This window comes from Aspergillus versicolor (assembly GCF_001890125.1).
Source record: "Aspergillus versicolor CBS 583.65 unplaced genomic scaffold ASPVEscaffold_12, whole genome shotgun sequence".
NCBI classification, from domain to species: domain Eukaryota; kingdom Fungi; phylum Ascomycota; class Eurotiomycetes; order Eurotiales; family Aspergillaceae; genus Aspergillus; species Aspergillus versicolor.
Window position 1 is genome coordinate 362,335 of NW_024467535.1, and position 20,694 is coordinate 383,028.

The 20,694-nt window shown below is 52.1% G+C and overlaps 13 protein-coding genes across 13 annotated transcripts; 7 read left to right on the plus strand and 6 right to left on the minus strand.

The window, feature by feature from the left end:
• Window positions 1–1,462: 1,462 nt before the first annotated feature.
• On the plus strand, window positions 1,463–2,832 carry ASPVEDRAFT_56525 (uncharacterized protein; the record flags this gene model as incomplete). Its single annotated transcript, XM_040815224.1, has 2 exons — window positions 1,463–2,728; window positions 2,776–2,832. 2 exons carry the CDS (start codon window positions 1,463–1,465, stop codon window positions 2,830–2,832), a joined length of 1,323 nt encoding a protein of 440 aa, XP_040672785.1.
• Window positions 2,833–3,037: 205 nt separating this feature from the next.
• On the plus strand, window positions 3,038–3,703 carry ASPVEDRAFT_141479 (DJ-1/PfpI family protein; the record flags this gene model as incomplete). Its single annotated transcript, XM_040807751.1, has 1 exon — window positions 3,038–3,703. The coding sequence occupies one exon, from the start codon at window positions 3,038–3,040 to the stop codon at window positions 3,701–3,703; it is 666 nt and encodes a 221-aa protein (XP_040672786.1).
• A 26-nt stretch (window positions 3,704–3,729) lies between these two features.
• On the minus strand, window positions 3,730–5,073 carry ASPVEDRAFT_141141 (uncharacterized protein; the record flags this gene model as incomplete). Its single annotated transcript, XM_040807723.1, has 3 exons — window positions 3,730–4,324; window positions 4,392–4,870; window positions 4,897–5,073. 3 exons carry the CDS (start codon window positions 5,071–5,073, stop codon window positions 3,730–3,732), a joined length of 1,251 nt encoding a protein of 416 aa, XP_040672787.1.
• Window positions 5,074–5,292: 219 nt separating this feature from the next.
• ASPVEDRAFT_141837 (alpha/beta fold hydrolase) lies at window positions 5,293–6,293 on the minus strand (the record flags this gene model as incomplete). The annotated part of the gene is made up of 3 exons (XM_040807780.1): window positions 5,293–5,472; window positions 5,525–5,878; window positions 5,937–6,293. The coding sequence occupies 3 exons, from the start codon at window positions 6,291–6,293 to the stop codon at window positions 5,293–5,295; spliced, it is 891 nt and encodes a 296-aa protein (XP_040672788.1).
• Window positions 6,294–7,302: 1,009 nt separating this feature from the next.
• On the minus strand, window positions 7,303–8,520 carry ASPVEDRAFT_88293 (uncharacterized protein; the record flags this gene model as incomplete). The annotated part of the gene is made up of 6 exons (XM_040818275.1): window positions 7,303–7,556; window positions 7,603–7,667; window positions 7,717–7,836; window positions 7,894–8,144; window positions 8,189–8,287; window positions 8,332–8,520. The coding sequence occupies 6 exons, from the start codon at window positions 8,518–8,520 to the stop codon at window positions 7,303–7,305; spliced, it is 978 nt and encodes a 325-aa protein (XP_040672789.1).
• Window positions 8,521–8,742: 222 nt separating this feature from the next.
• ASPVEDRAFT_46405 (uncharacterized protein) lies at window positions 8,743–10,337 on the plus strand. Its single transcript, XM_040813543.1, has one exon. It carries the CDS (start codon window positions 8,871–8,873, stop codon window positions 9,900–9,902), a length of 1,032 nt encoding a protein of 343 aa, XP_040672790.1. The 5' UTR covers window positions 8,743–8,870; the 3' UTR covers window positions 9,903–10,337.
• Window positions 9,981–11,407, minus strand: ASPVEDRAFT_88295 (uncharacterized protein; the record flags this gene model as incomplete). Its single annotated transcript, XM_040818278.1, has 4 exons — window positions 9,981–10,679; window positions 10,737–10,784; window positions 10,836–11,114; window positions 11,168–11,407. 4 exons carry the CDS (start codon window positions 11,405–11,407, stop codon window positions 9,981–9,983), a joined length of 1,266 nt encoding a protein of 421 aa, XP_040672791.1.
• A 645-nt stretch (window positions 11,408–12,052) lies between these two features.
• Window positions 12,053–12,254, plus strand: ASPVEDRAFT_88296 (uncharacterized protein; the record flags this gene model as incomplete). Its single annotated transcript, XM_040818280.1, has 2 exons — window positions 12,053–12,143; window positions 12,196–12,254. 2 exons carry the CDS (start codon window positions 12,053–12,055, stop codon window positions 12,252–12,254), a joined length of 150 nt encoding a protein of 49 aa, XP_040672792.1.
• Window positions 12,255–12,444: 190 nt separating this feature from the next.
• Window positions 12,445–13,323, plus strand: ASPVEDRAFT_88297 (uncharacterized protein; the record flags this gene model as incomplete). The annotated part of the gene is made up of 4 exons (XM_040818282.1): window positions 12,445–12,673; window positions 12,723–12,827; window positions 12,885–12,967; window positions 13,027–13,323. The coding sequence occupies 4 exons, from the start codon at window positions 12,445–12,447 to the stop codon at window positions 13,321–13,323; spliced, it is 714 nt and encodes a 237-aa protein (XP_040672793.1).
• Window positions 13,266–14,394, minus strand: ASPVEDRAFT_154956 (uncharacterized protein). The gene is made up of 4 exons (XM_040808432.1): window positions 14,137–14,394; window positions 13,860–14,092; window positions 13,689–13,790; window positions 13,266–13,612 (listed from the first exon to the last, which is right to left on the minus strand). Exons 1-4 carry the CDS (start codon window positions 14,336–14,338, stop codon window positions 13,397–13,399), a joined length of 753 nt encoding a protein of 250 aa, XP_040672794.1. The 5' UTR covers window positions 14,339–14,394; the 3' UTR covers window positions 13,266–13,396.
• Window positions 14,395–14,720: 326 nt separating this feature from the next.
• On the plus strand, window positions 14,721–16,146 carry ASPVEDRAFT_201521 (tyrosinase family protein). The gene is made up of 4 exons (XM_040809346.1): window positions 14,721–15,154; window positions 15,207–15,303; window positions 15,360–15,766; window positions 15,841–16,146. The coding sequence occupies exons 1-4, from the start codon at window positions 14,800–14,802 to the stop codon at window positions 16,074–16,076; spliced, it is 1,095 nt and encodes a 364-aa protein (XP_040672795.1). The 5' UTR covers window positions 14,721–14,799; the 3' UTR covers window positions 16,077–16,146.
• A 450-nt stretch (window positions 16,147–16,596) lies between these two features.
• On the plus strand, window positions 16,597–19,144 carry ASPVEDRAFT_141429 (glycoside hydrolase family 95 protein; the record flags this gene model as incomplete). The annotated part of the gene is made up of 3 exons (XM_040807746.1): window positions 16,597–17,096; window positions 17,177–17,409; window positions 17,463–19,144. 3 exons carry the CDS (start codon window positions 16,597–16,599, stop codon window positions 19,142–19,144), a joined length of 2,415 nt encoding a protein of 804 aa, XP_040672796.1.
• A 112-nt stretch (window positions 19,145–19,256) lies between these two features.
• On the minus strand, window positions 19,257–20,263 carry ASPVEDRAFT_154959 (uncharacterized protein; the record flags this gene model as incomplete). The annotated part of the gene is made up of 5 exons (XM_040808433.1): window positions 19,257–19,673; window positions 19,744–19,818; window positions 19,896–19,904; window positions 19,965–20,179; window positions 20,241–20,263. 5 exons carry the CDS (start codon window positions 20,261–20,263, stop codon window positions 19,582–19,584), a joined length of 414 nt encoding a protein of 137 aa, XP_040672797.1. The 3' UTR covers window positions 19,257–19,581.
• Window positions 20,264–20,694: the final 431 nt, after the last annotated feature.

The following is a 20,694-nucleotide window of genomic DNA, read 5'->3' on the forward strand; positions in this document are numbered from 1 at the left end:
CGGTAACCCAGTTTATGTGGCCCCGGTGCTGGAAATAAACCCTCTGGTATATCGGAACCGGGCCCTCTTGGGAGATCTGTTGCATGACGCTATACATTACGGACATACAGGGGTTGTCAAATTTCTGGTCGGTACGGAATGCGACGCCACTATAGTGCCACAATTGAATGAACTTTCCGTCGCTGTCGACAAGGGACACGAGGATATCGTTGCAACTCTGCTTGATGCACAACTGGACCAGCCCATTGATGATAAATGGTGTGCCCCAGCCTGGCCACTTGTTCTCAAAGCAGCTCTCGCTGGGAAAGTCCCCATCTTAAAACTGCTTCTAGATTATGGTGTATATCCGTCAACATTGAAAAAGGGCCTTGCTTCCATCAAGGCCGCGAAGGACGACCTTGTTACTGGTATTATTCGCCTTTTCGTTGCAGCTGGTCTCGATGTTAATGCCAGATCCGATGGCGTCACGCCGATACATTATGCTTTGCAGTCGTCTAATATACCTGCCTTCCACGCACTTAGAGATGCTGGTGCGGATGTCCACGTCCTTGACGACGGGCAGGCAACCTTACTTCATTACGCTGCGCGGTATGCAGAGAGCTCTATCTGCCAGATACTCCTAGACGCAGGACTAGACGTCAACTCCAAGGACATCCACGGGCGGCCGCCTATCCGCTGGGCACTTCTCAGCGACTCAGACCGCAGCAGCGTTATAGACTTGCTACTAGATGCCGGCTCCGACCTCAGTCATCGTAACCGAGGAGACACGCTGCTTCACGATGCCTGCTGGTTGGGCAATCCTGTTTATGCCGATATATTCTTGAGCGCGGGGATCGATGTTGATGTCAAGAACGAGAAAGGCCTAACGCCGGTTCTCTGTGCTGTTTTGAACCGAGATGTTGAGCTTCTGTCCATGTTAATAGGCGCCGGGGCTGATATGGAGGCCCGTGATGAGCAGGGGAGGACGGCGGTTGATATTGCGACCCAGCAGGGAGATGAATCCTGTCTCGCTTTCTTTCTTTAGGCAGTCTTTCCAGAGGTGCTGGACGAGGTGGGTCTGTGTAACCATGTCGCCTACTTGATCAATCGCTCAGAATGCCCCGTAGGCTGTAATCCTACAGACCATAACTCGCCATAACTAGAACAATCTACTTTCCTTCACGACGTTTATCTAGATATACCTTTCCTTCGTCCACACCGCCGTTCCAGACTGCAGGCAATGTGGCTTGAATGACTGACCTGAAGCAATACGAATCACACTGGCCATCACCTGCATATGCATGTGCACCATGCAAGGAAGCGCGCAAGGCTTTTGTGCGGCCTCCTCGCCTTTTAAATGCAACATGGCGCCCCGCGTCTTAATCAAAACAACCATCCTTTCATCCCGATGAACCCCCCAGCAATGGCCATGTTCGACAACGAGAAAGACCTCGATAGGTCTGCGCCGAAAGATGTCCCAGAAATGCCGCAGTCGCCGCATTCCAGCACGGATCTTGGACGGCAGTTAGAGCTGGATGGAGAGAGGAAATTCAATCGTCTTGGCTGGAAGCGTCTCACGGTCGTGCTGTTTGTGGAGGCGATTGCGCTTGGGAGTCTGAGTCTTCCTGCGGCGTTTGCGACCCTCGGTATGGTGGCAGGGATTATATGTACGGTGGGAATAGGTTTTATTGCAACGTACGCCAGCTACGAGGTCGGGGCTGTCAAGCTCAAGTACCCAGAGATCAACAACTACGGCGATATAGGCCGGCTGCTTCTCGGAGAATGGGGCTTCTGGCTGGTGACGCTGTCCTTCATGTGTGGCATGCTGCTGAATGTCGGATCACACTGTCTCACTGGCACAATTGCCCTGGCTGATATCACGCAAAGCGACGTCTGTGGTGTTGTATTCGGCGCTGTCTCTGCTGTGATTCTATTCCTCCTAGCCATCCCTCCAGCGTTTGCCGACCTCGCTATCCTCGGCTACATCGATATCGTTTCGATCCTTGTCGCCATCGGAATCACATTCATAGCCACAGGCATCCAGCAGTCCAAACAACCAGGGGGCATCAAGAGTTCAGACTGGTCCGCCTGGCCCGCAGAGGACATCGACTTCTCCTCCGCCATGGTCGCCATCAACAACATCGTCTTCGCATACTCCTTCGCAATCGCGCTCCCCTCCTTCATGAGCGAGATGCACACCCCAAGGCACTACGTCAAGTCCGTCTGCACCCTCGGCGCCTTCCAAGCCTTTCTCTACACAGTCATCGGGGCCGTCATCTACGCATTCGTCGGACAAGCCGTGCAAGCCCCCGCCCTGCTTTCCGCTGGCCCTGTCGTCTCCAGAGTCGCCTTTGGCATTGCCCTCCCGGTGATTTTCATCTCGGGCTCGATCAACATCAGTATCGGGGCGAGGTATATCCACGGGAATATATACCGCGATTCGCTCACGCGCTACGTCAATTCTAAACGCGGCTGGGTTACTTGGGTTATGCTGGTTGCTGTGTGTACCGCCATCTCGTGGATAGTGTCCGAGGCGATCCCTGTCTTCACCACGATATTGTCCATCAGTGGTGCTTTGCTCAACTCGGGTCTGTGTTACTATATCCCTGCGCTGATTTGGTTCGTCCTCGTGAAGGAGGGGAGTTGGTATAGTCGCAGGAACTGGCTCAGGGCGTGCTGTAATGCGCTGGTCTTTTTGTTTGGGATTGGCGTTTTGGGGTGTGGCACGTATGCGACTATTGTTGTTTTGGTAGGTCTTGTTACCCTGGATCTATTACTAGGCTGACTGTTCTGTAGATACGACAGACTAGGGATGGTGTGACTGGCCGTCCTTTTGCATGTTCGAAGTCGTAGAACTGGGGTAATCCCTTGATATATTATCGCCACAATCAATATATTTAACTTTGGTATTTGTAGTTCTCTCCTTGAGCCAATAAGAAGAACTGAACAATAGCGCGACGCCAAGCTATACGGTAACTACGCCATCGCCATACTCTGACTCACATCAACCCCCCTCCATCTAACATCAGAACTCGAATCAACCAACTATCAGTAAAAAATGCACTACGCCATCGCCCTATTCCCCGGCTTCGAAGCCCTCGACGCATTCGGCCCACTACAAATCCTCAACACCCTCTCCAGACAAACCCCTATCGAACTCTCCATTCTGGCCGCCACGCCTGAGCCCGTCTCAACCCGCTCCCCGGATCCATCCCTGCTGGCAACGGGGTCTGTATGTTCCCAGGAAATCGTCCCGACGGGGACATTTAATGATTTCTTAAACCCGTCTCTGGAGGAGGGGGGTAAGAAGAAGATCGACGTACTCATCGTCCCCGGCGGTGTAGGGACACGGTTCCCCGAGATCATCCAGCCGGTTATTGAATTCGTGGCAGAGATCTACCCTTCCCTTCGATATGCGGTGTCTGTGTGTACCGGGGCGGGAGTGCTTGCGAGGGCAGGCATCCTGGATGGCAAGAGGGCGACGACGAATAAGATCCGGTGGGAGGCGACGATTGCGCTGAGGACGGAGGTGGAGTGGGTGAGGAATGCGCGGTGGGTGGTTGATGGGAATGTCTGGACTTCGTCGGGGGTGAGTGCTGGAATTGATGTGCTGTTGGCGTTGGCGAGGGAGGTCTATGGGAAGAGTGTTGTGAGTGAGGTGGCGCGGTTTGTTGAGTATGTCTGGGATGAGAACGATGATGGGACGAGGGATCCGTTTGCTTGATCAAGAGTATTTATTAACAATATAAGTCAAAACTCGTGCTGGGTAAACTCGGTCTGAACCCTAATTCCCTTTAGAGGCACATCATCCCGAGTCCTCTTCAACCACCGCTCATTCTCCGCCTCCATCTCCTCCCTCTCCCTCCCATGCACGACAGTCTTGGTCTTCATACTATCATACCCGGGCCTAAACTGCCCCCCATCAACCCTAGTCTGGGAATCCAATGAATCACTCTCATCATCCGGTAAATGGTAAAACGAGCGCCGATTCGCACGCACCAGGTCGATATTACTCGGCGCCGACGCAGAGCCACCACCACCATTCCCATTCCCATTACGGCTACGGCTATGGCTATGGCTATGCCCCGCTGTATTCAAGGTGAGTTTCGACGTAGACGCCGTCCGGGACCCACCCGTGCGTAGCAGCGAGGGCATCACGGATCTCAGCCCCAGCACGCGGAAGAAGAAGGCGAATGCCGGGCGGAGGGTGGGCAGGCATGCTGAGACGATTCCGGCGGACATTTCGATGGCCGTCCACCCGACTGTCGGGGCGAGGGTGTAGGAGGAGTCGAGGGCTGTGTAGGAGAAGAGGACGCTGAAGCGGTATGCGGAGGCGAAGACGACGCTATATCCAATATCAGCACTGCAACTATCTCAAGGGACTTGGGTGGGTGGTTGGTTGGTTGGCGTACAAGAACCCCAGACTAAAGGCAAAGGTTAGGGCAGCTTTCTCGGCAGCTCGGAGCTGCAGTTTCCATATCTGAGGCAGAGGGAGGATTAGGATGGCGAGGTCGGAGGCGATGGTTGAGATTGCGTTTGCGATCCAGGTCCCGACCTGGTTGATGCAGTGGCCTGGGAGCTGTGGGTACCACAGTTTCTGCACGGGCACGCAGATGAAGATGAAGAGGAAGGTCACGCAGATGACCCAGGCGATGACGAAGATGGCGATGGCGTAGGCCCAGCGCTTGAAGTAGGGGAGGTGGAAGATGCGGTAGTAGAAGAAGAGGATGCTGAGTTTGGTCCAGACCAGGTTGAATGCGTATAGGATCTCCGCGACGACGAGGAACTTGGCGATTAGGACGACGTTATTAGGATGGAGAGTATTCGCATGTAGGCCCATTCCGTTGTGGTGCATGGCGAAGATGAAGCCCACGACGACGAAGTTCCAGGCCTGTTAGGTCAGTACTTGATAGATACTTTGCTTGCTTGCTTGCGTACCATTGACCAAATAATCATCCAGTCGTCCCACCAGAGCTTCTGCTTCCGCTCGAACCGTGCCAGCAGACGAAGACAGACCGCTACAAAGGCCAGGACGGTCACGGCGCTGACGGTGGCCACCGTCCATGGCTGCAGGCTGTCCGCGTTTCCCGCCATTGTCGAGTACATGAAAGAAGAAAATAGAGAGACATATTATTTAAACTAGACATCAACAGAACTACAGCGGACTACAGCGGACTACACGGAACTGCACCCGTCCAAACGTAATGGTAATCATTCTACAGCGGCCCGAGATGCCAAAATTAGTCTCCATCGTCGGCAGTTAGGCCCACTCAGGCAAACTCTACATCGTGGAGAACATCCTCGTCTAGCCCTTTACAGGCTGGCGTACTTCCGCACCATGTCCAACATGGCACGATTGACGGGCTCTGGGTGGGTGGCGTTGAGGTAGTGACAGCCCCCCTCGACCATCTGCAGTCGGGCCTCCCTGGACCGTGTGAAACGGCTGATCTGCTCAGTTGCAACGGTCGTTCCAAACGGCGTATCGTCGGTGCCCTGAACTGTCTGTCAGTTTCTGCGCTTTGCAGTGTTAGGGCTAGGGCCTCACCTGCAGCCAGTAGACCGGACACTGGACGTCCCGCAGTCTCAACAGCAGCCCGTCTCGCTCAATCAGGCAGTTCAGCGCCATCCGGACCTTCTTGCGTCCCTCATCTCCGCGGTACACCTCCTGCAGCGTCTGCTTCCAGAACGCGCCGCTCTCCTCGGTCGCAAACGCCCCAAACCCGACGGAGCCCACCATCCCGCACCACACCTCGTCCACCACAAAGTCCGGAGTCGCGCTCTCGCTCGTCCATTTCTCGTAGAACGGCGTCAGCAGAGAAGCCGGGTCCCAGCATCCCTTGGACCGAGAGTCGGACGACTCGTAGTCCATTGACGTGCCCAAGGGCAGGATACCTTGGATCTGTATCAATTTTAGCCCTTTCGCTTTACTTGTAAATGACTGGAATTTGGAAGATTACCCTCTCCGGAGCCAAGAGCGCCATGCGGGCAACAATCCAACCCCCCTGGCTAGTCCCCAGCGCAAAGGCCTTCTGAATCCCAAACGCATCCAGCACCTGGAGGGCCATGATCGCCGAGTCCCAGTAGGTGAAGTGCTCGGACGGGCAGCTCGTCGCACCATGGCCCAGGGGCTCAACCGCGAGGAGATTCATGGCACTCGCCAGCTCTTCGTTCTCGAATTGGGGCTTGTACAGCGCCGATGTCATGCACATGGAGTTGACGAGGACGCAGGTTGGCTTGGAGGCGTCGTATTCGCGCGCAAAGGCGTATCCGGCCTTTGTGCCGCCGAGATGGGGGACTTGGATTGTTGTGGCCATTCTTCCTTTCTGTTGGTGTATGTTTCTTGTAAAGATGGATGATCAATCTCACAAATCACAACAGCCGACGGGAATAATAAGGATAAATAAGGTAAAGATAATTAGACTGGTCCATCTGGGACTGCAATTTCGAGCCATCCCGGGTCCGCGTCCACGGGAGACACCAGTAGCCAGTCCAGTGTCCACCGATTCTTCACGGCCCAAAGGAGCAAGAGGGGCTGTGTTCAGGGCCCTTTGGTGAAGCCAGTAGCCTCAGATTACTGATCCACAGTGTCCACCATGCCTGATCCACTGCGTTACCGGATTTGGGCAGTGGGAAGAGACTCCCGCCAGTCTGAGCGAGCGAGACGGTGAGCTTGAACTCTGAACTGGGACGAGTTACTGGTTAGGCCATGTCTGAGACACACAGTAGACGACTCAACTCGACTGTGTGAATATGGTGGGTCTGAATCCGTTCCTTGGTTGTCGAGCCTGTCAAACCAACCTTATTGCTGTCCCAAACTCCCACTGCCGCACTAACAGGAACGGTGTATCCGTATAATGTAGTTAAAACCTGCAGACAGGCAGGGGTTAGTTGACTTAGTTCAACTTCCACTCGACCGGCGTCCCAAGTGCCGATGCATCGGAGGCCTACTTCCTTAGTACAGCAGTAGCTCCGATTCCTACTTTAGTCAGACTGTGCTAACTTTTAGTGTGAAGAGTGAGATATCCACGTATTCTAGAAAAAAACGCCGAGATAAATGCGTGGTGGAGTTCGGACGGTCCCATTCCCGTATGAGCTGTTGAGGTACGAACTTCCTAATGCGATGGAAATGCGGATAATGGTCTTGGATAATAGGTTAGGCGAATGGCAGGTGAGAATTTGTAATTATTAGTTATTACCCCTGGCTTGGAAGGTATGAGGTCTGGTATTTCTATCTGACCCGCTCAACGTTGGCTTATAAATTAGCAGACTTCTCCATACTATCAATAGTGCTGTAATACTGCAAGTTCGCGTAATTCGCAAGGCTTAGACCGTGTAGAGTGACCGTCCCGTTCCAGTAAGAGGAATATCACCCTCATCCGTCCCTTTCGACGCCGAAGACCGACCCAGACTGGATTTCCAGCGTGCAAAATACGCGTTCGAGCTGTATGCACTGTCGCCGGCATGTTTCGACTCTCTGTTCCTGCTCTTGAACAGCGGGCGCAGCGTCGGCATGCACGCGGCGACGATCCCGACGGATATTTCGGTGTACGACCAGATTCCGGAGTAGACTGCGTTGTCTGTATATAGTTAGTATATGAATTGAGGAAGAAGAATGGCCCGTACAGCTGAGATCTGTGTTTTTCATTGTCGACAAGGCGACGCATCGGATGACGCCGAATATGCATACGCTGTCCATCATCAGTTTTATACTTGATAATATATAATAGAAAGACGTACATCCCTCCCAGCAGGAAGATACTGAGAACCTGGATCTTGCGGCCGGTTCGCATCTTCAGTCCGAGGACTGGCTGGATTGGTAAGGCTAAGATGGCAAAGTCGGTGACTACATTCACGATTCTGCAGCATGTCAGACTTTATCATTCTTGAGCATATTCTTCGGTGTGGCATTCGTACGCCAGAGTCAGAAAAGGAGGTGAAACGTTGATGCACTGGGCTGGCTTCCCAGTCCAAAGACTCGACAGAGGGATGCACTGGAATGCCGCCACGAATATCAGCGCAAGGTTGTATGATATTACCAGCACGCCCATGGCATAGGAGACGGCGGTGAGCCACTTGACTGGGAAGATGCGGTGGTAGAATATAAGAATCGATATTTTCGTCAGCATGATGGTGATGGAGTAGCAGATGATGGCGCCGACGTAGACCTAGAAGGTTAACAATTGCAGCGCACTCGGCTATAATTACATACCTGAGCAAATAGTCTCATGTCCTTGAGAAAGATGATGTGCAGGCCCTCGCCGTTGGCAACATTCAGCGCCATCAGGCAGGCGTATGTGAGCTGCCCCATCTAGTGCTGTTAGTATAGCAAGAGGAGTAATAAGGTCTGCTTACCAGCGCCACGCAAATTGTATAGTCATCCCAGCCAAGCTTGACTCTCGACCGACGCCTCGAAATCATGCGAGCAACAACTGCGCTGACGGCAAAGGCAATGCCGCACGTACAGGCCGCGATCTGATTTGGCCGCAGGTCATCGCTGGCGTTTGCTTCGTAGTAGGCAATCTCCTCTGGAGTGAGAGACATGGCGAGGCTTGACTGCGAGAACGCATAATTGGCGGGACATTGCGGGTTAAGAGGGGGACTACTTCGCATGTGAAGTCAGGAGACAGCCTGCAGTATGAAGAATGATGGCTGAGTTGGTGCAGGCATTCTGTGAGAGAATGCAGTCAGCTTATGCTGCATGTAGGACTGGGGTGTCCAGATAGCAGTGTAACACAAACTCTGTTCTTTGTTCCTCCACCTCATCTTGACTTTACTCTTTACTTCGTAACACCTCCATCTGACTTCTTTATTCCTCTCTTTTTCTCCATCCCTCATCACTGTCTGTTCATCATCTATTCATCATCTATTCATCATCTATTCATCAGTCTATCATGGAATCTCCTACCGGCGTCCACCTCGTGGGAAGCATCCCCCTCTCCTCCACCGACGAGGTCTTCCACAAGATCCCTGCTGCTCTGCCCGATCGCCTGTTCTCCATCCCCGACGGCGAAACAGGCACTCGCGCCAACTGGATCGGCTGGCAGATCCCATTCTTCCCCAAGGACGCTCTCCGACCAACCCTCGGCGGGCCTGAATTGCCATCAGACTATTCTGCAGCTTTCACCCAGAGCTCACTCGAGCCAACCCAGTACGACACCCAGGCTCTAGCCTCGTACAAGCAATTCATCAAACTCCGCGATGCCGGCATCATCCCCAAGGGAGTGCGGTTCCAGGTCTCGCTTCCAACGCCGTACGCTTGCATCCAGGGCCACATAAAGCCCGAGTTCCAGGCGCAGCTGGAACCGTTCTACGAGCAGCGCATTCTCGAGTCGCTGGCTTCGATTATTAAGGAAATCCCATCCCATGATCTCGCGCTCCAGTGGGATCTGTGCTTTGAGACCACGGCCTTGGAAAATGCACGCGGTCGATTGACGGATGAGTTCTTCAAGGCGCATTTCGAGCCCGTTAAGGAGGGGCTCTTGGATCGTATTGAACGTATCTGTGCTGATATTCCGAGTGAGATACCGGTTGGGTTCCATCTTTGTTATGGTGACCTTGGCCATAGGCACTTCATTGAGCCGGAGGATCTGGGCGTGTTGGTGGACTTTGCAAATGGCATTCTCAAGCGTCTTGGTGAGCAGCGTACTGTTGGCTGGTTCCATGTTCCGGTGCCTAAAGACCGAGATGATGTGGCGTACTTTGAGCCGTTGAGAGAGCTTGAAGCGGACAAGCATACCAGGCTTTACTTGGGGGTTGTTCATGCCAATGACAAGGCTGGGACTCTGCGGAGGATCAAGGCTGCTCGCGAGGTTGTCCAGAGGGAGTTTGGAGTGTCCACTGAGTGCGGCATGGGACGTACTCCTGCAGAGGAACTTGACAGTATCTTGCAAATCGCAAAGGAGGTGTCGGTCCCGAAGGATTAGTTGTCTAATTCTATAGCCTCGGTTTACAAGCAATTATCAATCACTCATCCATTTCGACAATCAATCAAAATAATCAAATTAATTACCAATCCAAGTAGCCTCAATAATTGCCAACGCCGCCCCCTCCGGCGTCCAACACTTCACACCCCCAAATCTCCCATCCGCCTGTGCAAACAGCCCCCTCCACTCCTCCTCATCCCGCAGCCTCGACTTCGTAAACGCAAGCATCATCATATCCATATACCGGATATACCTCTCCATTGCAAGCGGCAGCGACCCGCTCTCTGGACAGAGACTCTCGTTCACAACAACCCTCGCGCCCTTCTTCAGCGCCGGCACCAGCTGTCTCAGGATCCGGACTACGTACTCGTCCGACCAGTCATGGAGCACCCATCGGAAGAGATATACGTCTGCCGTTATGGGCTGGGGTGTGAAGAAGTCGTGGGCTAGGAATTCAACCTGCCCCCGTTTGTTGACGGGGTGAGGGCCAGCTTTAGCTTCAACAACAGTATCCAAATCCTGGACAATAACACAGAGTCCCGGGTTCGCATCTGCAATCATCTGTCCAACATGGCCATCTGCGCCGCCGAGGTCGACGACAACAGAGCCCGTGGGTAGTGTATCCCATGGATATCCCTTTATTAGGAAGTTGGGAGAATAAGCCGGTATAGGACCCGTGTAGAACTTCATTGCCTCGGTGAACTGCTTGCTTTTGGCGGGGTGGGAGCGCAGATACGAGAAGAGGTCTTGGTTTGTGTTGTGCGCAAGGGAGAACCCCTGTTGTTATTAGAATAATGTTATCTTGAAGCTCAGGGTGTATATAGAAGTGCATACCGTCTCGTTTGGCTCATGCCCGTCGAACTGGTCTATGGCGTCTACAGTCTAAACCAAGTCAACGCACTGAACCAAAAAGATGAGACTTAAAGTACATACCCTGGCAAATGCCGGATAGAACTCATCAAACTGGCCGATTCCCGCTTGGACAATCCCGTCCTGGGCCAGGATCCTCGAGCCAGCGGAGTGTGCGACAAATCCCTTCTTCTCCTCGGTGAAGAGCCGGTGGAAGACAATCGCGAACCGGATAACCTGCTTCAGTTCGAAGACGTGGATTCCGCATTTTGAGGAGAGGTCTTCGTATGAAATGGAGCCGGTGGTTGGGACGTGGGTGTAGATCTTGTAGCGGGATATTGTCTGCAGAGCACTGCCGTTGTACTTTTTAGACAGAGTTAGTTCATTGTTTATTTCTGGGTTGTTATGGAACTAACAAGAGGTAGCATGCATGTTAATGGTCCTTGCAGCCGGTCGAGCAACTCCATACAAGCGTTTATAGCTTTGGTCTTTGCGGTGGTGATTTCGGCGGTGCTAGCCTGAGGGCTAAAGATGCTCTGGGGAGTGGTGTCGAGAGATGGCATTGGTAGGCCATGCTCGGTGAGAAGTCGACAGAGGGATTCTGTCGACTGGGTAATGGTCTTTGCAAGGCTGATGACCTCTGCTTCTTTCTCCATAGTTGAGTTTTACTGATCTCTATAGTGAATCGAAATGATGAGCACAGGTTAAAGTTGTGCGTTCAGTGACCTGAACACCAAATGCAGCCAAAACTATATTCTCCGTTCTCCGTAGTCTGAAGGTAAATGATCTGCATTGATACCCTAATTACAAGGAATGAACTGCAAGGTAACATAGCCCCGTCCAGGCCCGGCCCCCAGCTGCAGTACGACGTCGGAGTAAGCAGGAAATGCAGCTGTGCCGGGGGAGAACCAGTTACACCCCGTCAGCTTACAGGAGTCTGGCATCCATTTCATCCCTTCGACATTATCAGCAGGCCTGCTACACAGAAAACGCACACTTACTTCCCGCTAACCAAACAGGAGTCCCCCGCTGAGCCTCCCTTGTGTAGGACATATATACTCTGGGTTTTGGTTTTGGCCCCCGCAGGGGTGTGACCATTGCATCAGCGGAAATGCAAGGGATATGGATACTGGTATGTTGCCAGCGGGGCAGTGACAGAATGACAGAATGCTTGGATGTTGGTTAGATGGTGGGTGGCTCGGGGTATATGAACCCGTCTAGCCCAACAGAAATATTGTTCTTCTGGCAACTACATTATTCCCTAAGTCACCGAAATAAGCAACCAGGCTTGAAACAAGAAAATGAATACCTCTGGCCTCCTTAACCTCCTCCTTTTCAGCCTCGTTGGCCTCGCGACGGCTGTCCCCATTCCTGACTCTGAAGGCACAAGCGGTAAGCATGCCGGTATTGGACCATGGCCATTGACTAATACTGATAATACCAGCAGATCGTATCTACTCTGCTGAAGACGTCGATCTCAAGGCCATCGGGGATACCTATTAATCAACGTTGGGAGAAGGGCATGTACGCGAATGGGCTGTTATAGTTGTTATAGTACGGGGTGTTAGGTGGTCGTGGTTTATTCGGGCTAGATCGTATTTCTTTTCGTACTCCATGTATGCAGTAACTTATAAGCAGGGGAAGCCCACCTTTATGTCCTCTTTTGTGGTATTGCTTGCTCGTTCAACACAATATGAAATATACTAGGCTTCCCACTCTTCCTGTCTTCACTGAGCCTGGTACTCCTGCAGAAAGCAGGGCATTCATAGCCTACAAGGCTGTAGCTGCCACTGCACTCTTCTCTGTTAGCTTTTTCCTAGGCGTGGTTTTTGACAAAGTCGTGGGTGGGAATAAAGCATCAGTCGCACATTGTGGTGACTACGGATCAATAAACTCTTTTCCAGATGGCACCATCTCTCAAGGTAATCCGATATCCTTTTTAATGCTCTATCTCATGCTCATAAATGACAGTCTGCCTCTCATCTCACGTCAATCAACGCATACGCCATTACCCTGAATTCGAAGCTCCTCCGCCCGAATCAGGGCCTGAGCCTGTTTGGGACGCGCTGATTCCAGGTGCCACTCACTTTTATACTTGTATTATATCTTTCTAACATGCATGCTACTATTCAGATGGCCTAGGATATATCGTCCATCCAGACCTTTCGCCCAATACTACATCCGTGGTAGCCGTCTTCCACCAGTTACATTGTCTGGTCTGTCTACCTGCTTTTATATCACTAAAACCAATATTCTGATTCTGTTGGTCTTATAGTACCTCATCCGTCGATCATACTACACATCTACCCCCGATAGCCAAGGCAAGGACTTCGACACCGGCATCGACCGCCACCCACACGTTGGCCACTGCTTCGACTACCTCCGACAAAGCCTCCTGTGTTCCGCAGACTCAAGTCTCGAACCTACAAACGAGCGGGTAAACGGGAACCCGAGGTGGGGGTTTGACAGGCAGTGTCGCGATTACGAGGACGTTAGGCGTTGGGCAGAGAAATGGAGGGCGTTTGATATCGAGGGTTCTTTTGTTCCGTTCCATTTGGAACATGATTCATAACTAGCGGAGCTCTATATTACCTATTTTTCTTGGACATTGCGCTACTCAATCAAGTAAAGTAAGTATAGTAATATCAACCCAATTCAATAACGCCATCGCCCCCATCATCGCAGAACCCGAAATGCTCTCCTAGCGGGATATGCTCTACACTATCCCTGTAGCAGGCTGTATTCCTTGTTGCGTAGTCCCGTACCTGAGACCAGTCTTTGCACTGGTGAGTCTGCCCATCGCCTGCTGTGAAATCGCCAAATGTGTATAAAGGTGTGGTATCGGCGTTGCAAGTAACGTACTGTTTGCAGTACCTTGTCAGTAATTTGAACTGCGTAGTGCCATATGGTATGAGATATAAGCAGAAGACATCTCACCTGCCGCAATGCATCAAAGCAGTGATTCATATGTGCTCCCGGGGCATGATGCGTGTAGGGCTTTCCGTCGACTGCTTCCCAGAAGGTCTTGCGGAGTATTTTCTATTGCCAATTAATACATGTCAAACTTCATGAAATCCTTTTCCTGTGGTTTGGTGTGATATAACTTGCCAGGCAGTGTAGATAATGGTATGCTTCCAACAGATATACTCCTTTCGTCCTGTCGGAGGGAAGATACATACTCTCTGGCCAACCATTATGCTGTGCCCAGGTTCTGTCGACGGCTATAAACCCGTGAGATGGCTGGATCTGCTCCCAGAGGTCCTCTGTATGAGACTTGTTTTCTGTTGAGCTGTATTCTGTTGTCCAGTGGAATGGTTTCGGTGTTGTGTCTATATTTATGTCTACCTTTGTGAGCTTGTTTATTTCTCTAGAGAGAGGAACTTACAAGATGCTGGGTTGTCTGGCTCTACCGTTGATCGTGAAGATCCAGCAATATAGGACATAATGTTTGTAAGGATGAGGATGGGTATCAGTCCTAGCCATAATAGGATTGATCTTTTGCTCTTGGTCAGTTCATTCTGGTGTTTGAATGAGAATCCTCCAGGTTCCTGCTCTTCAGCAGAGAGCAGTCTAGCAGTGGACTCCATGAGTAGTGTGATATAGACGTCAAAGTCCAGTGTTGGTGATTTGCTATAAATTCGACTTCTATCCGGTATTGAAAACAGATTCTAATACAACTTGTCTTCTGTACTCCTGTTTTTAAGGCCCCCAACAACTGGAATGCTTGTGCGACATGAGCTGCAGTTCCGATTGGAGCCTTGACACAAGGATCACACATTGTCACCCTCTGCTGATCACCAGGTGTCTTACTCTGCGTGGATCACGGAGATCTGCCGTAAAAAGGAAGTAAGAAATAATGCGAGGCGTATCAGGGACTCGTCCAGCCCCCACCAGGTTGCACATGGGGCCGAGTATATGCAGCCGGACAGTCTCAGCCCCCTCGAGTCCTGTCCAACTATCACGCTTAACATTCCGGCTAGCTATGTTATTTCTGCCAGCCTTAAGCCTATGATTATTACTTTTTCTTTTGGATCCTGGTGCTTCCACAATGCCTTTCACCGGAAAAGCAAGTACGAAATACTCCCTGCTTCCAAACTCGGACTCTCCCACGCCAACTACCAGCGAGAAGCCCCTACGTTCAAAGCTAACGAGGTCCTCTTACGCGTTAATTGCCGTTTTGCTCGTATCTTCAGTACTGATATCTGCGTTATTACTTACTCCAAAACTCAGGAGTACATGCACACAACCACGCCTACGACAGGAATGGCGAACCCTAACTCAAAATGAAAAACAGTCCTATCTCGCAGCTGCTCATTGCTTAACTACAACCCCATCGTCGTCGCTTTCCAATGCCACAATCCATGATGAATTCTCACTACTTCATAGTCGGGTCGGGAATTACTGTAAGTCCTTACTCAATATCTATACCTTGTATATCGCAGCTAATACAACCAGCCCACAACGCCGCCTCTTTTCTCCCCTGGCATCGGTTCTTCGTTCACGCCTATGAGCAAGCACTGTATGAGTACTGCGAATACGATGGGGTTATACCGTCCGTCCCTCCCCGTCATGTCAAGCATACCACTAGTCCTGCTAACCTGCATCCAGATACTGGGACTGGAGCCTCGACTACCAGGACCTCCTCAAATCGCCCATATGGAACATCAACGACGGCTTCGGGGCAGATGGGGACAAAAACACATCGACTGACATAGACCCGAATATGGGCTCGAGAATGGGAGTCAACGGCCACTGTGTGGTCGACGGTCCATTCGCAGGATTCACACCAGTATACTACGAAGGGGCGTACCAGCCTCACTGCCTCTCGCGTGGATTCCTGGACGAAGAGACAGTGAAGAGAGTGGGTAACTTGACAATGAGACCCAGCGTGCTGCAGGAACTTGTCCGGAACGAGTCCTCGTACTTTGACTTCCTGCTTCGCGTGGAGACGATGTCGCATTTGACGATTCCGTATGTTGTCCAGGGGGATTTCAGGACTGTGACGGCACCAAACGGTGAGCCCTCCCTGTTACATGTTTCATTTACATACAAATGGACTCGGCTAACTGAATTAATGTGGCTGATATAGATCCAGTTTTCTACCTTCATCACGGCCAGGTTGATCGTCTTTGGTGGAGTTGGCAGCAGATGTCGTCTGAGCGAAGGTTTGAATATAATGGACCTGCCCGGAATGACGAGTCTGTTGATGCGGATGTAATGGATGAGCTGGATTTCGGTGACCTGTTTCCTAGAGTTACTGTTGGCGATGTGATGGATACGCAGAGTGGCGTGTTATGCTATCACTATGATAGGAGTATTCTTTAAGGTGTCGTTTACTGATTACATCTCGCTAGCTCTACTTTGGCTGTCCAGTTGTATCCCGAATAAAGTGGTTTATTCCTTTCTAATCCTGATCCCCTTGCAAACGCTTGATGTAGATCGAATATCTTTAATTAACCCTAAACCCAACTCCCCTGAGGGGTCACGAAGGATCAAACCAATCTTCATATAATTACCCGCTGCAGAAGTTCCCTGCAGTATTCCGTGTAAGTGAACATGACTCGCATTATCCATCCCATCCTGATCTGCGTACCCCGGGTTACTCCACCAATCAATCGCCCATGCCCTAACTTCTCCGCATCCTCGAAATCAATGCAAGGCCCTGGGGAAATATCCTAATACCCGCCTCGTTTACTCCAAAATCTAGCAAACTAGTCAATTAATAGCCTAATTCCATTCGGAGTCAGTCTCTATACCGGGGAAAACAATGATAAATACCCACATTCTCTCTCTCTCTTTCCCTACCACCACTCCAGCAGCGACTGCTGCTATAACCTAATCCACAATGAAATCCAAAAGTCTAACCCCCTTCCTCACCCTCCTGCCAACCCTCGCCGCCGCCGCCGCCGCCGCCGCCCCCCTCGACGCAAGCCGCTACCTTTGGTACACCACCCCCGCGCCCCCAACAGACTGGGAAAACGGCGCCCTGCCAATCGGCAACGGCCGATTAGCAGGTACAATCTACGGCGGCGTCCAGGATGAAGTGCTTACACTAAACGAGAACACGATCTGGTCGGGCCCGCTGCAGGATCGCACGCCCGAGAATGCACTCGCTGCATTGCCGGCGGCGCGTGAAATGCTACTTTCCGGGAACATCAGTGCCGCTGGGGACTTTATTCAGCGCGAGATGATGCATCCGGTGGATAGTATGCGTGCTTATAGCTATTTTGGGAATTTGGAGGTTGGTGTTGGCCATGGGGCCGGGGTAAGTGGGTATAGGAGGTGGTTGGATACGAGGACGGGAGATGCTGGGGTTGAGTATGTGATTGGTGAGGTTGGGTATACGTAGGTGCTGGCTATTTCATTGTCATATTCTGTTCCATTCGATTCGGTTGATGTATGCGAAGCTGATGAGTGCGGTACAGGCGGGAGTATATTGCGAGCTATCCGGCTGGGGTTCTTGCTGCGCGGTTCACGGCGAGTGAAAAGGGTGCTCTGAGTCTCAATGCTACCTTTTCTCGCGCGGAATCGATTACGTCTCTGCAGGCTTCTGCGTCGAATACTGCTCCGTGGATTAGATTGGATGGCACGAGTGGACAGTCGGCCGATGAAGATCCGATTGTGTTTAGTGGGCAGGCAAGCTTTGTGGCAGATGGAGGTATATGTCCCATTCATCGTGATCAATATAGGCTTCTTGGCTAATGTGCCCAGCTCGTTTTGCTGCTAGTGAGGGCACGCTTTCTATCACTGGAGCCACTACAGTCGACATCTTCTTCGACGCCGAAACCAACTATCGCTACCCCAGCCAGGATGATATCGACGCGGAGATCAGACGCAAACTCGACAACGCACTCACAAAGGGTTTCGACAAGATCAAAGACGAGGCACTGAAAGACTCGTCTACCCTCCTTGAACGCGCCTCAATCAACCTCGGAAACTCGTCGAGCGAGATCCGAGCTCTACCCACCGACGAACGCATCGCTCGTGCCCGCGAAGGGCTCGACGACCCTGAGCTCGCAACCCTAACTTGGAACTACGGCCGACACATGCTCGTGGCCTCGTCTAGGAACACTTGCGAAGCTATCGACCTCCCCGCAAACCTGCAGGGGATATGGAACAATGAGACTACCGCAGCATGGGGTGGAAAATATACCATCAACATCAACACGGAGATGAACTACTGGCCCGCGGGCCAAACAAATCTCATCGAGACGCAAGAGCCACTCTTTGACTTGTTCAAGGTCGCGCAGCCGCGAGGCCAGGCACTTGCAGAGGACATGTATAACTGCAGCGGTATGGTAATCCACCATAACCTCGATCTATGGGGTGACCCAGCCCCCGTCGATAACTATACTTCGTCTAGCATGTGGCCGATGGGTGCGGCGTGGCTGGTGACGCATCTTATTGATCATTACCGGTTTACCGGTGATAAGGAACTGCTCGAGGACACTGTATACCCGTACCTTGTCGACGTGGCCAAATTCTACCAATGCTATACCTTCGAGCACGAAGGGTATAGAGTCACCGGTCCCTCGCTCTCACCGGAGAACACCTTCACCATTCCAGAGGACTGGAGCATCGCCGGCTCCGAAGGAGCAATGGACATTGCTCTCCCGATGGATGACCAAATCATTTGGGAAGTCTTCAACGATCTCCTCGACGCCGCATCGGTACTCGGTATCGAGGACAGCGACGAGACCGTCTCAGCAGCGAAATCCTTCATCGCCCAGATCCACCCGCCCCGGATCGGCTCCAAAGGTCAGATTCAAGAATGGCGTTTGGACTACGAAACCGACGGCGCGGGGCACCGCCACCTCTCGCCGCTCTTCGGTCTCCATCCAGGCCGCCAGTTCTCGCCGCTGGTTAACGAGACACTGAGTGCAGCGGCGGAAGTTCTCCTGGATGAGCGTCTCGAGCACGGCTCTGGAAGCACCGGGTGGAGTAATGCGTGGTTCATCAACCAGTATGCGCGGCTGCACCGGGGCGAGGACGCCTGGGCGCAGGTTTTGAAGTGGTTTAGCATATACCCGACGAATAACCTGTGGAATACGGATAAGGGCGCGACCTTTCAGATTGATGGGAACTTTGGCGTCACCAGTGGCATTACGGAGATGTTTCTGCAAAGTCATACCGGGGTCGTGCATCTTTTGCCGGCGCTTCCTGGGGAGAGTATTCCTAGTGGAAGTGTAAAGGGGCTGAAGGCGAGGGGGAACTTTGAGGTTGATGTTGACTGGGCAGATGGGACGTTGGAGAGCGCCGTTGTGAGGTCCGTTGGTGGTGGGTTGTTGAGCGTGAGAGTGCAGGATGGGGAGAAGTTTTATGTCAACGGAGAGCTATACGAGGAGGCGTTGGAGACGACAGGCGGGGAGGAGTATGTCATCACATTGACCTAGCTCTCCGAAGATGCCAGGAATGCGTAGTGGTTTTCAAGAATCTAAATCCAACTTAGATAGTGGATGCAAGCAGCTTTGGTACCTGCCCATGTTACAGCTTAGCAAAGTGAGTCTTGGAGTCACTGTAGTCTCGAGATTGGCTTAATTGTCTATTCGACTTTCCTTGCTATTGGCCGTTCGCCGAGCCACAGTAGGTATAGAGTCAGTCCAAGCCAGTCCTGTATATCCATAGCCGTTTTCGCAGCCAAGTTTATTTCGTCGGCGATGTTCTATGACATGATACTCAGTCGGCCAGCAACCGATAAGCTCTTTCCCGACAACCAAATTCTCATCCGTCGTCGAAAACACGAGTCTAGAATCGAGCCGACTCTTAGTCCCTATCAGAGGGTTCACCCCCCAACCAGGTCCCCCCGCCTTAATCTCTTATCCTCTATCCTTCAACCACCGGCGACATTTTCTCCCTGTCGTAAGGCAGTCACCTGCTTTCGGAGCTCGAGAAAGAAGTCCTTTCCGTTGGCCATCGTGTTGGCTGTACATAACGACCAGTTAGTCACTGTGGAATTATGTTTGACGACTTTGACAGGGCAGGAAAGGCATACGTTTCGATCCCCAGGGTCCACCTGCACGGTTGTTCGCGTCCTTGCCCTGAGGCTTGTAAAAGTATGGTCTTGGAGCTAAGTCGTAGAATGAATCAGTCACTCGTTCGGGAACAATATCGCGGGGTAAAGGCGGGCAAAGCTGGTGCGCATACCTCCTGGTGCTGTAGTAAATGAAACGAATATTAGCAGAAGCTTCAAAGCACGACAAACCGACAACGTACCTCTTCTTAGAGCCGCCTTTGCCTCCGCAGCGTTGAATCCTCCCACCGGCACGTGTTGCTCCTGCAAGTCCGAAACCTCATCTGCCCAACTAGTACTCGGCGTGTTGGAGCTCTGCTGTCCGCCACGGGGCCCGCCCTGTGCGCTCATTGCTCTGGGATTCGACTGTCTCTGTCCGGACTGGCGGTTTTGGTCGAACGCACGGCCTCCGCGCCATCTGGATCTGAATCAGTGGTCGCATTAACAACGGACAGGGACGAGCAAGGATGGGGCGCTACCGGTCATCAGCTGCACCGCTCATGTTGTAGAACTAAGCTTCGGGGGTACCTAAGCTTGATGCACGAGGAGAGCAGCTGGGAATGCGACTAGTCGGCTGTCAAATTGTACGGAGTTGCTCAGTTGTCGTCCTTGCCTGTTTCGGTATTACCAGCCACGCCCGCAATACGGGGAATGGAAGCCTTGGTGCCTCAGGCCTTAAGGCCAGGTGATTTGAAGCCGAGACTGACCCACGGCCTCCTTCTACACGCTGCGCAAGTCTAATCCAACGACAGCTTCAAAAGGGCCCGTCGCGTGTCGCTTTCCGTGACTTTCCAGCTCATCATTGACTGGCGTCCATCCCTAACTCTGTCTTTGTCAGTCATGATTGACTTTTGCCGCCAACTGGTCGTGTCTTGCGTTGTTATTCACCACACCAAGGCGGCTCTAAGATAAGCAGCGACTGCCTCAACAAAC